Source organism: Thalassophryne amazonica, chromosome 1 (assembly GCF_902500255.1).
Source record: "Thalassophryne amazonica chromosome 1, fThaAma1.1, whole genome shotgun sequence".
Classification (NCBI taxonomy): domain Eukaryota; kingdom Metazoa; phylum Chordata; class Actinopteri; order Batrachoidiformes; family Batrachoididae; genus Thalassophryne; species Thalassophryne amazonica.
This window is the reverse complement of record NC_047103.1, coordinates 147,511,254-147,525,727: the sequence shown is the minus strand read 5'-3', so window position 1 is coordinate 147,525,727 and position 14,474 is coordinate 147,511,254. Positions and strand designations below refer to the sequence as shown.

Below are 14,474 nucleotides of genomic sequence, written 5' to 3'. Positions count from 1 at the left end.
TCCCTCAAATCTTGCGACATCTGTGGCATTGTGCTGTGTGATAAAACTGCACCTTTCAGAGTGGCCTTTTATTGTGGACAGTCTAAGGCACACCTGTGCACTAATCATGGTGTCTAATCAGCATCTTGATATGGCACACCTGTGAGGTGGGATGGATTATCTCAGCAAAGGAGAAGTGCTCACTATCACAGATTTAGACTGGTTTGTGAACAATACTGGAGAGAAATGGTGATATTTTGTAGGTGGAAAAAGTTTTAGATCTTTGAGTTCATCTCATACAAAATGGGAGCAAAACCAAAAGTGTTGCGTTTATATTTTTGTTGAGTATATTTTACTTTATTTCATTATTATTTTCAATGCTTTTCTGCCTACATTCTGGGAAATTTTCACAGCCTCTTTTGCATAACAATGTAATAGTCCACATCCATCCTTACCACTGTGTGTGCAAACGTGTCATCGTGTCAGCCACACCAATGGCGCTGATCATCCGTGAGAGCGACGTGCAGCACTTGCGTGCAAATTCTTGCCCCTGCAAAGGACGCGCCAGTGCTGCTCGACTTTTGTGTGTGTGCTGCGCGGTATGTGTGCGAACGGCTCGAGATATGTGGGTGTAATTTTTGCCACCACTCCGGATTCAGTGAGATTCCACATGAGAAAGTTATCGCCTTTTCTCCTGTTTTTTTTTTTCCTGTTTTGCGCAATGTCTCCACCAGTTGTGTGTCACTGATACACTACCTTTCTGTGTGGTTGTGAGATGTGGATGCTATCCAGTGAAATAAGGAGACAAATAGATTTGTATAGTGCTTGGACTCTATAGAATGACTACGTGTAAAGCAAACAATTACTCAGTCAGATGAGAAGTATCACTTGCATGGTAAAGAAACAACAGTTACGCCATTATGACCACATGGTGCGTTTCTTTGGTATATGATCCGGCATGCAGGCGCCTCTGTGTTGAGGATGACAGAGGAAGCCAAGGGGATGTCCATGCTTCATCTGGGTGCAGCTGATAGGTGTCTATTTTTCAGAGGTGGGGATGGACCGTTAGTCTGTCTGGGTGGTTGCCATCCAAGACCCGAGATGGTTCCATGATGTAGTGGATGCAGTGACCTGCTCCCAGACTAGTTTTTGTTATGGTGGCCACGAACACCAAACAGAGACATTGCACTGTTTTGCTCATTACACATTTCAGTTCAGAAAACAGTTTAACTTGTGGAAGAAAAATGTTCCCAGTGTAAAGTTGCTACAATAGCCACAGCTTGTGTGTCCTGCCCTTTGAAATATCTCAGTGAGAGGTCCCATATCGTGTCAAACATCTTCTCAATCTTCTGTTGTTCTGTATTATCCATTCTTTAATTTGGGATTTTTGTGGATTACTGTAGTGTACTTTTATTACAGAGATTTTGTAAAAAGAAATGTATTATTAAAGTTCATTTCACTTATTATTTTGATTCCTGGGTAAGCCAAATATAAGTAGTTTTATTAATAATATTAATAATAGATGTTTTTTGTATACTTTAATTGGAAGTGAACCTTAAAGCATTTAAATCAGATTAAATTATTATTTTTTTTAAATGTAATCAGGAGATGAGAGGCAGCATCCAGTACTGCCAAATTCTAGCACATATGTTATGGAATTCAATGATAACAACAATGACAATGATCCAGTCAAAGTGGAAAGAACATGCAGTTCCCCGTGGTCATGAACTGAGACTGCTAAAAGGGTTATTACTGCAAAGCCTGTCATTGAAAGCAGAGTAATGGAAGCGCATGTGTTGTCTGTAACTTGTCCACTTGCTAGAGTACTGCAACATCAGGCTCCACCACACTCTGAACAAGTTGTACGTATTTAAAATTCAGCCATTGATTCTCTGAGTTCAGTGCCGAGGGGACTGTTATTTATTACTGACACCAAATGCTGTCATCTTGAGTCACGTAACATAATCATTATTTCCAAAATTAAATCACAGTGCCAGATGTAAACACATGCAAAATGAGCTGTCACCCAAAATCAGGTCTGAATTTGCTCCTTGTGAAGTTGCAGAAAGCTTGAATCGATGGTTAATGGATATCAAACATTTCAAAGACTAAAGCTCCTGTTTTCATTTCAGGACAAATCCATCAATTTAGTTTTTAATATCTACCCCCAAACAAAAGTTGTGAAGTGAAGTGAAGTGTGGCAGCTGATGTTGTGAATATGCAGACTGGGGGACCTATGTTCTATCCATGGCACAAAACAGTGCACAGTGCAACACAAGTGTTCCTGCTAGTTTCAAACAAGCGCAATTGTCATTTTCACGCCCACGTTTAAAGGGGAACGTTACACAGTGAGAAATGCAATACTTTCCTATAAGAAACATACCAAAGAGGTGATATTCCACACTTTTTACACTAGTGCCGCAAGTACATACCTTTATCGGATATTTGAACTTCATGCTCTCCCGGGCGCCCGCGGGCCACCATCTTTGTAGAATATCCGCATACTTCCCGCTCAGGGATGACGTCATTGACGAAAGAGTGTACATGACCAAATAAGGAAGTGGGAAAGGTCACGGGGCAGAGGGTCGTCTCTCTGATTTGAGGCACATAATGTACAGCTCGTCAAGTGGAGTAAACAAGCAGTAAACAAAGCGAGTGGTGTCGTCAGCGGATAACATCAGAGCGCAGCTCATCTGAAGGATTATAACAAGAAGTTAAATCTGTTCTAAACATAAAAATAAATCCTTTAACAGCTGCAGACCAGAGGAAAATAACATGCAACTGTTTTATCAAGCCATGACGATGTAAACAAGACAAATAATTGCCTTTTTAGATGGCTCAAAATGCTTTCTGCAGCTTGTTAAGTGCGCGCAAATGACTCCGGCTGCAGCCTCCTCTGTGATTCAGGAAGTGATCAGAGCTGTTTTCAATGGCCAGTTTGCAGAAAAAAATGATTAATCCGCCACAAAATAATTATTTTATAAATGCAGCGTCCAGCGCAGAGCGGGTGGCAGCTGGTGGAACAAAGAACGGCGTCCAGCTATGAACACGGTGGGTGGGATGCCACAAACAGGAATGAGCAGATCGAAGAAAGTGGGGAGGGGGCGCCACTGCAGCTGCTATAAATGAGTCTCCTCTGGTAGATCCGGAATCTATTCCAGCCAGGAGCATGCATGACTGGATTCAAGTCTGGGATGGCAAAGATGTTGAGACAGAAATGTGGTGCCTGGCACGAACTTGGAGCGAAAATGGACCTTGAATTCAAGCTTCACTCGTTAATTGGCCACAAACACCCCGTGTATGCCCTGTGTTTTGCAGCACAGCAGCGGAGACTTCAATTAATGTACGGAAGTAACGCTTGTTTGACATGGGCCATGTACAAAATTGTAATTCCAACAGTGGACATTGGCGCGTATGTACAGTCTTTCGTCAATGACGTCAGCCCCAAGCGGGAAGTATCCGGATATTTTACAAAGATGGCGGCTTGCGGGCGCTCGGAGAGTGCGAAGTTCAAATGTCCGATAAAGGTATGTACTTGCGGTACTAATGTAAAAAGTGTGGAATATCAACTCTTTGGTATGTTTCTTATAGGAAAGTATTACATTTCTCACTGTGTAATGTTCCCCTTTAAATACCAGGTGTGATTATCTTCATCTTTTGTACCACTGGAAGTGTTGGTCTTTAAATGAGATGTGGTCTGGTTCAAGGTTGGTGCATTAACTGCAAAAGCAGATAGTATCATAGGCACATCTGGAAGCATGATGCGCTGCAACGCCCCCTCCATCACTCCACAGAACCCGCCTGAGTGCTGAATGGCACCCACCTAGACAGAAAGCCACTCTGTCCCCACGTCTTGAATGTAACCATCCATCTGCGCCAGCCAGGTGGTTGTCCTCTTGGCCTCCTCCAACCACGTGTTCCTCAGCACTGTGACATCTGTGTGCTGGATCATGCACAGAGAAACGTGCCACATGTCCATAGTGTTGCAGGTAATGCTCCCTTACATTTCAAGTGAAACTCGTCTCTGTCTCCTTAACGCTCGTGTGGCAAAACATCATTCCAGTGGTACCCAATCCTCTAATGAGACCTAATACCAAAGACATCCAGTCATTGCCTTAGGTCACTGCTTCATGCCCAAGTCTCACAAACACACAGGAAGGGTAATATCTCAATGACGCACAACTGGTGGAGAAGAGGCGGAGATACAACATCGCCCGAAAACAGGTGAAAAGATGATAACTTTCTCACGTGGAATTTCACTGAATCAGTTCTCCTGACACATGCACGCATAGCGGCATGTGCCAGGAGATTATAGGGTCTAATCTGTTTTTTTGTGAGTTCTCCTTACACGTTTAGATGTGTGTAAAAATATGTGTGCATATCTGTGCCAGTATTTACAGCTGGAGAAGACAAGAGGACAGGAGTGTTCATCCATTGGGAAATTATGCAGTTGCAGCTGGCATTCGGCATTGATGGTCATCCTGGAGAGGACGAAAAACACAGAAACACAGTGAGAGGTGAGAGAGGGAGCAAGCAGAGGCAATCTCCAGACAGTAGAAATGCTTTGTTTCCTCCGTTTCTGTGAATACACGTCATTTATCACCCCTTGTATCGCATAATGCACTTTTGCGCTGCAGCATATTGAGTGCCGGGTTAAAAGCAGATGGTGCAGGGTCATACTCGATTGCTTGGCTGATGTGCGAAATCTCTCAAAATGACAGAGTCATCAGCGTCATGAATTTTTTTATATTTATTTTTTGCAAATGCAATATGAATTTATAGGTCAGTGCTCCGGAACATCCAAGCATCTAAAATCAAGACCAGTCAATTGTATGCCAGATGTTCTGAAAAGCAGAAACAGCGCTCATAGATCTACTCCCATTTGAATTCTCTTTGTGTCGACTATTTAATATATCATCTGAAAATTAATTTTCACCACTTCTTACATAAAGAGACGGCGGCCATGAATACGGGCTTATTGTTTGAGTTGCTCTGTGTTGTTGTTGTCGTCTTTGTCCCCGCCACCATTTCTAATTAATTCGCTGATGTAGAGCACAAAAGAGGGACTTCAATCACAAGAGCAACGGGACAGTTTCTCTTGTCTTGTTTGTAGGTGAACAAAGTGTGGCTCCTCATTTGCATACAAGCCACAAAAAAACAAATCTGGAGTGCAGTGTGTCCTCGAAGCTGAAGAGCACTGGCCAAGACAGGAGTGTTGTGAGGGTGAAACCTGAGCGGTGTCACATGAGCTAATTACGCCTCCAAACATACACCTCTTCAAGAATTAATATCCTTTAAGTGGAATTTTAAAAGTTAAAAAGACTGTATCCATTTGAAAAAGCAATATTAGGAATTAAAACCATTACAACTAGGCAGCATTTCTTTTCACTTGTTTTTTTAAACTTACACATATATGCATATGATTTGAATTTTCAAAAGATCAAGGTCACAGGACAATGATACATATTTTTTTTTTGGTAATTTGAAGAATTCATTGCAGATGCACATCTGGTTACTATTAAACACTAATGTGAAGTCATACATTAACTTTCATCTGGTCACATGACTTTAATCTTGGGTGAACATGAAAAGTCAAACTCTTTAAAAGTTGTAATGAATTGTTTACACATACAACTATGGTTACTTTGAAACACTAATACGTGTCACGGACATGAAGGTGCGAAGCTCTTCAGAATGTCATGTAGGTCCTTCAGACTTTTTTCAGTACCGTAATTTCCAGACTAGAGAGCGCACCTGAATATTAGCCGCACCTACCAATTTTAAAAAGAAAAAAGAAATTGTACATAAATAGGTCACACTTGTCTATAAGCTGCGGATCTCCACGTTGTAACATGAGATATTTACATAGAAAGTTGTTAGAAAGAAAGATTTTTTAAACTTTTAATTAAATACGTACCGTAAATGCTTTTTTCCCCCCTGAAGTGTTTCACGTATATATTGACGCGCACATCATCCAGTGCGCGCACGGTGTCTCTGTTCCACACAGAGAACTGAGTAATTTTAATTTTTTCTTTAGATTTCATTGCGTGCAGGTAGGATCGGATGTAGTCTGTGGTAAATGAGATGTTAATGAGGCACTATGAGTTTTTTGACTTGTTGCGCCAAGATAGAGAACCGGTGGGGAAGGAGCGGGGGACAAGACTCCACTCCGCTAAATGATCTGATTGCGCAACTCCGGCGCAAAGTGCTGGAGAGGGACTTTAATTTCTTCACTAAAATGAACAAGTAAGACCTTATATTTACACTGTGTGTGAATTTACACCGCACGAGGACCAAAGCTTTCTGGCTTATAGTCCGGAAATTACGGTAAATGCTTCTGGGGAGCATTAGCATGGCTAAAAAACATTCAGCTTCTGGGAAGCAAAGCCGCCCAGACCCTCCAGCTATGATCCTCTTAACCCTCTGCCATTTTAAGCATTTTTCTTTATTTGCGTCTCACATGCCTGGAAAGTCCTCACCATCTCATTTAGGTCCTTCACACTTTATTTTTTAGTAAAGGAGCATTCGTATGGCTAAAACACTTAATGCAATTTACACACTAAATAGTCACTGACTAACTTCATGTGCTGTGAAGCACATGAGGTTAGTCCCACTTTAGCATTCCCCGATGTCAACTCAACATTTAGCATTTCCTGTTTCAGTGTCAACTGGACACTGAATTCCCACAAGATCTCCTCTATTCATACAAGATCTAATGTGCAAAATCTCCTCTCTCTTTTTTAATTTATTTATTTATTTTTTTAATTGAGACAAACAAAAAGTTACACAAAAACTTTACAAAGGATACAGTGCAGAAACAACAATGAAAAAAAGGTGAATATCCTCTGCTGTAGCTCCAGGAAGTGTTCAACATTTGACATTTTGTCTCACTATGGGCTCACAATTTGGCACTTCCTGTTTCAGTGTCAACTTGTCACTGAATTCCTATGAGATCCCATGCGATCTCATCTATTGTTAATCCAGGAAGTGTCGATCCAGAAAGTGTTCAACATTTGACATTTTGTCTCACTATGGGCTCACAATTTGGCACTTCCTGTTTTGGACTCCCTGTAACCGTGAGTGAGCTTGCACCAGTTCAGTCACACTATGAAGTCACAAATCACCTTTATTTTTTTTGCATGAATCTCTGCTGAACATGTAAAGCCGGCCTCCTATTGGCAGTTATTGACACCTGAATGTGTACTTTTTGACGTAAAAAAACAACTGAATGCATAATCTGTGGTAATAGTTTGTGATCAATCGGGAAAGTTTTGAACATATTCAAAAATTTATGACACTGGGATGAATTTTTGGATTAATTTTACACATGGCTTTGTTTTTTATTTCTTTAGTGCACCTTGAAATAAATAATTGCTGCTTTTATGCAGATTTGACTGCTCGGGTATTTTGGTGCCAGGCTAAAGTTAAAGGTTTAAATCAGTGATGCCGTTAACATGGTAACGCCTTACTCTAATCTAACCACTTTTTTTAGTAACGAGCAATCTAACGCCTTAATCTTTCCAAATCAGTATTCAGATTAAAGCTACTTCTCTACGTCACTGTGCGTTACTATTATTTTTGCATTGTGGGTCGATAGCAGCATTAAACTTGGTCTGTAAGGGGCGCTTAAAGTGGGCAGTTCAGCTGAACTGCCCACTTTAAGCGAGCTGTGAGATTTTCAGCCGCGGTTTTCTACAGCAGCTACGACTCGTCCTCACCTCTTAAAGCACGGTGACAACAGCACACCTGCTATGTTATCCATTCTTTGTGCTCAAACGCCAAAGCAGGGGCGAATCCAGATGGAATAGGGGCGTGGGGCAAGGATGTTCCCCCCACAACACCCCTAGATTAAAGGTCCAGTTTTGAAGCCTTTTTTTACTACAACTATTAATATACTTAGAATAATAATTTTGACAAGTAAAATGTTTAGAGAGAATTTAAATGTTAGAAAAATGTTAGAAAGAATTTAATAGTTACATTTATAAACAATGTAGGTTAGAAATTGCAGTTTTACTGTTATAGTGCTGTCAACAGTTAAATATGAGGTCAAGATAGAGGTCTTTATTTTATTTTTTATAAAACAAGTATTTATTTTCATTGAAGTCAAGAAAGGGTGACTATAAAGTAAGTTTTGGCAAAACAAGTATCATTGTCATGTTGAGATTGTTGATGGTTGTTGTCAGCAGCTGGGGAAACTAACTAAAAAAGTAACTTGTAATCTAACTTAGTTACTTTTACAATTGAGTAATCAGTAAAGTAATCAGTAATCAGTAATTGGATTACTGTGTGTGTGTGTGTGTGTATAGTGGTGACACACAGGCAAAATGACAGAATCCTGCCACAGCAGGATGCTTGCACACTGTGCAGCAGTGAGTTGCACAAACAGGTAGAAAGCTATCAGACATTCACGCCATGAAGCCGTGAAGCTGCAAATCTCTAGTTCTCCAGTATATAACATCCAAAGTGTTACTCTCTTCAGAGATATGAGCCAAAGCGTTATAGCAATATAAAGGCACACGGCCAATCTCAACAGTTTTGGAATCAAATCAAATCAATTTCATTTATATAGCGTCAAATCACAACAAACAGTTTCCCCAAGGCGCTTCATATTGCAAGGCAAAGCCATACAATAATTACAGAAAAACCACAACTGTCAAAACGACCTCCTGTGAGCAAGCACTTGGCGACAGTGGGAAGGAAAAACTCCCTTTTAACAGGAAGAAACCTCCAGCAGACCCAGGCTTAGGGAGGGGCAGTCTTCTGCTGGGACTGGTTGGGGCTGAGGGGAGAGAATCAGGAAAAAGACATGCTGTGGAGGGGAGCAGAGATCAATCACTATTGATTAAATGCAGAGTGGTGCATACAGAGCAAAAAGAGAAAGAAACGCTCAGTGCATCATGGGAACCCCCCAGCAGTCTAAGTCTATAGCAGCATAACTAAGGGATGGTTCAGGGTCACCTGATCCAACCCTAACTATAAGCTTTAGCAAAAAGGAAAGTTTTAAGCCTAATCTTAAAAGTAGAGAGGGTGTCTGTCTCCCTGATCAAATTGGGAGCTGGTTCCACAGGAGAGGAGCCTGAAAGCTGAAGGCTCTGCCTCCCATTCTACTCTTACAAACCCTAGGAACTACAAGTAAGCCTGCAGTCTGAGAGCGAAGCGCTCTATTGGGGCGATATGGTACTATGAGGTCCCTAAGATAAGATGGGACCTGATTATTCAAAACCTTATAAGTAAGAAGAAGAATTTTAAATTCTATTCTAGAATTAACAGGAAGCCAATGGAGAGAGGCCAATATGGGTGAGATATGCTCTCTCCTTCTAGTCCCTGTCAGTACTCTAGCTGCAGCATTTTGAATTAACTGAAGGCTTTTCAGGGAACTTTTAGGACAACCTGATAATAATGAATTACAATAGTCCAGCCTAGAGGAAATAAATGCATGAATTAGTTTTTCAGCATCACTCTGAGACAAGACCTTTCTAATTTTAGAGATATTGCGCAAATGCAAAAAGCAGTCCTACATATTTGTTTAATATGCGCATTGAATGACATATCCTGATCAAAAATGACTCCAAGATTTCTCACAGTATTACTAGAGGTCAGGGTAATGCCATCCAGAGTAAGGATCTGGTTAGACACCATGTTTCTAAGATTTGTGGGGCCAAGTACAATAACTTCAGTTTTATCTGAGTTTAAAAGCAGGAAATTAGAGGTCATCCATGTCTTTATGTCTGTAAGACAATCCTGCAGTTTAGCTAATTGGTGTGTCCTCTGGCTTCATGGATAGATAAAGCTGAGTATCATCTGCGTAACAATGAAAATTCAAGCAATGCTGTCTAATAATACTGCCTAAGGGAAGCATGTATAAAGTGAATAAAATTGGTCCTAGCACAGAACCTTGTGGAACTCCATAATTAACCTTAGTCTGTGAAGAAGATACCCCATTTACATGAACAAATTGTAATCTATTAGATAAATATGATTCAAACCACCGCAGCGCAGTGCCTTTAATACCTATGGCATGCTCTAATCTCTGTAATAAAATTTTATGGTCCGGATGGAAGGTAAATGGGTGCCTTGGAAACCAATGTAGACTCTGTCAAAAATGTGATGTGCTTAGGTTAGGTCAGATCTGGGAGCATGTGCTGGTGTCACTCACTGCCACATCCACCACATTATGGAATTGCATTGGGTTCTGGGTAGCCATGTATGTACCACAGCGAGGGGAAACGTGGGTATCCCATTGCACTTTTTCGGTTGATGGGGTCCTCAGCATTGCAGCGCCTGTGTGCTGCATCATACGCATGGTGAAATTGGAGTAGCAGATTGTCCTTCACAATGCAACAGATACTACAGCTCATCCAAGTCTCCTTATATAACAAATCATTTGATGCAAAGGCAATGCAGTGGTACCCCCGAAGAGGATATCAAATCACATCCTCAGCTCACTGGATAACTTATACATCCCACAACCCGACAGTAAGACAAGTACCACCAGCACCCTAAACACCTGAACTTTCACTCTCGTGCAAAAGTATTGGCATCGTCAAAACATCTATCCAGGACTTCGTGATTCTGTGAGCTCTCTCTGGGTGTCTCCTGATCTCAGAGGCTGAGGAACAAGAGACATGAATGTCAATGGCAACACAAGTGAATGTTGGTACACATTTACAACTATCACCACACACAGATACACTCAAAATCTGGATCTTAGTTGTGATCCAGGACAATCTGAAACCCAGACTCTCCGATTCCTCACACAGTTTCTGAAGGGCTGAAATCAAGGCATCCATTGATCACAGCATCATTTAGAATCTGGTCACTTTTTGCTTTATTACAATAACAATGCACCAAAAAGGCACCTGACCGCACTTAAGAGAAACGCACACCACCTTGAGTCCTGGATGCAAAACAACCCAGGAAACAACTGGTCCATCTATACCTCTCAAAAGTGACCATCGATCCTGCTGCAGTCAGGTGGAAAGCAGACGTCCCCTTGCTATTTTCCACCTGCTGGGGTCCTTAACATTGAGGCACCCGTCCTGCATGTTGAATCATATCCAAACCAATCAGAAAACTTCAATGGCCTCATATGAAGCCCTAACAGAAGTACAAAAAGATGTAGTTCCTTAACTGGCTGCTTGAGGGTGGTTCTAAAACAGAGCATGTTCCATGTTAAAATGTCCAAGATTAGAACAGAAATAAACATGTTTATAGCCTGGTACAAAACAAAACAAAAAATACAAACAACAACAACAACAACAACAAAACAGTTTTGGTCTCTATAGATAGTTTTCATGACACCTATACTGTGTGTGAAATTTTTCATAACATCTTAGTTTAAGATGTTATGAGCCAAAAAGTTCCACTGTCACACTATCCTTGTACATGTCCTTCACTACCCTCACATACTTCTCTGCCACTCCAGACTTCCTCATGCAATACCACAACTCTTCTCTTGACACCATGTCATAAACTTTCTCTAAATCCACAAACACACAATGGAACTCCTTCTGGCCTTTTCTATACTGCTCCATCACTATTCTCAGAGCAAACATTGCATCTGTAGTGCTCTTTCTCAGCATGAAACTTCATCTGTTTTCGAAGCTGAGCTTCTATTACTCGTTCCCATTACTTCATGCTGAGGCTGATCAACTTTTTGCCTCTGTAGTTACTGCAGCTCTGCACATCACCCTTGTTCTTAAAGTAGGAACCAACACTTTGTTAGTACTCCAAACTCCACTGCTATCTCTCCAAGACATTTCCATGCCTGCATCGGAATGTCATCTGAACCAACTGCCTTTCCACTATTCATCCTTTTCAAAGCTGCTCTCACTTCATCCTTACTTATCCCTTGTACTTCCTGATTTACTCTCTCCACATCATCCAGCCTTTTCTCTCATTTTTTTTCATTCATCAGCTCCTCAAAATATTCCCTCCACCTTCTCAACACACACTTCTCGCTTGTCAGCACATTACCATGTGTATCTTTTCCCACCGTAATCTGCTGCACATCCTTTCCAGCTCTGTCCCTTTGACTGGCCAATCAGTAGAAGTCCTTTTCTCCTTCCTTACTATTTGAGTTCTTGTACAGCTCACTAAATGCCTTTTCCTTAGCTTTTGCCACTTCTCTTTACACCTTACGCCACACTCCTCCTTGTACTCCTGTCTACTTTCTTCATCTCGCCAACTATCCCAACTGTTTTTTGCCAACCTCTTTGTCCTTATGCTTTCCTGGACATCTTCGGTCCACCCCCAAGTCTCCTTATCTTCCTTCCACTGTCCAGATGTCACACCCAGTACCTTCCTCGCTGTCTCCCTGACCACATCTGCAGAACCTCTCCAGTAGTCAAAATTGCTTCCCTTACTCCCTTACTTCCCTTCCACTTGGTCTCTTGCACACACAATGGGCCTCATGTATCAATGTTGCGCACTTGTGACATAAATTTACGGCGTAAACTTGAAATACACCAAAGTCACCGTAACATGTATCAAGCAGTGCGCACCTGCCCTTTTCTGGCGTGCGCCTGACGTGATCTTGATAAATGCGGCGGGTGGAAACGATCATAATTATAATAAACACGCCCATAAATATTCAGACTCCGCTTCAGACACACCCTCATTTTACGACATGGAAGTCGGGAAGACGGCAATGAAAAAGAACTCCACCAATCACGACGCGTGCCAATAGAGTGTCAAAAGCGGTCAATTGTTTTGTAGTATATAATCAATAAAGTGTTACAGTGGTCCCTCATTAATCGCTGGAGTTACGTTCTAAAAAATAGCCCGAAATACGTGAAACCGCGACGTTAGGCAGCGTTATTTTTTACAATTATTATAGCCGTTTTAAGGCTGTAAAACCCCTCACTACACAGTTTATACACTTTCTCAATCAGGCATGAACATTTTCTCACTTTTCTCTCGTGTGTAAACACTCTCAAAGTTCAAATCTTAGTAGGAAAATAATACCAAACTGTTTTCAGGCCCAAACATTTGTTTGAGAAATAAAAATAGAACGTTTTCCTATAAATAATTATGATGGCATTTAGAACTAACGAATTAATTTTAACGATCAACGAACGAGGTCGGACACATAAGAAATTATTAATAGTGACTAACCAGTATTTCACAGATTGGGCCTCTGCATTCTGACGTTGCGCCTTTTTCCACTCACATCTCGCTGCAGCAGGTGTTTGTTTCCGAGTGACAAACACAGTTAAGAGTAGTTGTTGGTGCTCTTTTCTCTTCTGGGCAACAAGATTCTTATAAACAGATACGCAGAACACAGAACACTGTAAAAAAAAAAAAAAAGGCATACAAAACTGGACTAAATACTCCGTGAGACTCCGAGGCCACGACAGGTGAACGGTGTTATAGCGAGGGACCACTGTATTCTCTTTTCACATGTCAGTATTTCTTGACATGTGGATATTTGCTCGCTCAATTAATAAGACACGCCTAATCTGTCAGATTTCTTTATTTTTTAAATGTATTTCTGTATTTATTTTATTGTGACAACCGAATGGAGACGACAAAACCTGGTTGCAGCACGGGCGAATTAAGGAAATGACGAAACTACAGTTGTTATTATCAATTTCATAGTCTAAAACGATCACACCACATGAAGTTAAGCTCAGTGCTGCTCTGGCTCCAGGCTCGAAGTCTGGAGAAAAAGGCGTGCAGCGCTTTCCTTCCTGTCAGCGCTGTGGCCACGGATCGTGCTCCATAACAATCCTGCAAAGGCAGGATTTGTATTAATTATTATGTAGTATAATCAGGAAAGTGTTATTTATGTAACATATGCATTGATTTGTATAATGACACTGTTTATCATGTTGATCATTTTTATGTGGATTCCAGTGCTGGTTCATTTTGGTGTATAATTTACGCCACCTCTCGACCTGGTGTAGTGTACGCCAACGACCACATTGATAAATGCCAAGTAGCGCAGCCGTTTTGGCGTACACCCCATATACACTCAAATATCGCCGTACGCAACGTTGATACATGAGGCCCAATATCTCTATCTTTCAGCCAGCTCTCTCCCTTTACCAGTCATACTGCCAATATTCAAAGTCCCGACTCTCACCTACACCCTTCTAGTTTTCCTCTTCTCGCTCTATTTCTGGACATTTTCCTCTTCCTGTTCTTCTTCTTCTTCTTCTTTGCTAATATTCACTCATAATGGAAGTTATTTGAGTCTCTAAAAGTAACTAACCAACCATTTGTTTTATGTAACATTATTCCTGCAGTACCTAAGAAGAGACCTAATATCAAAAACATTCACTTGCTGCATTAGGTCAACGGTTAGCATCCAAGTCTCAACCACACTAAGACAGGATGCGCCAGGGCAGTCAAGATAGGGCCCTCTTTTAACTTTTGCATGAATGGCGAAATGGAATAAAAGAGAGTCTTAAAAAGCATCTGGGGTTTTCTTATCAACGGAACAGCATGCAATTGTTGTTTACTAATGAGCTCAACTGGGTTGTGCATGAGGC

At 41.2% G+C, this 14,474-nt stretch overlaps 1 protein-coding gene across 1 annotated transcript in view; it reads right to left on the bottom strand.

Moving 5' to 3' along the window:
- The window catches only part of LOC117515123 (gamma-aminobutyric acid receptor subunit gamma-3-like), a 378,931-nt gene that overhangs the window by 150,936 nt on the left and 213,521 nt on the right, over positions 1-14,474 (bottom strand). Inside the window, exon 6 of the mRNA XM_034175623.1 lies at positions 4,378-4,460. Coding sequence (XP_034031514.1) covers positions 4,378-4,460 — 83 coding nt within the window. The remainder of the gene's footprint in view (positions 1-4,377; positions 4,461-14,474) is intronic.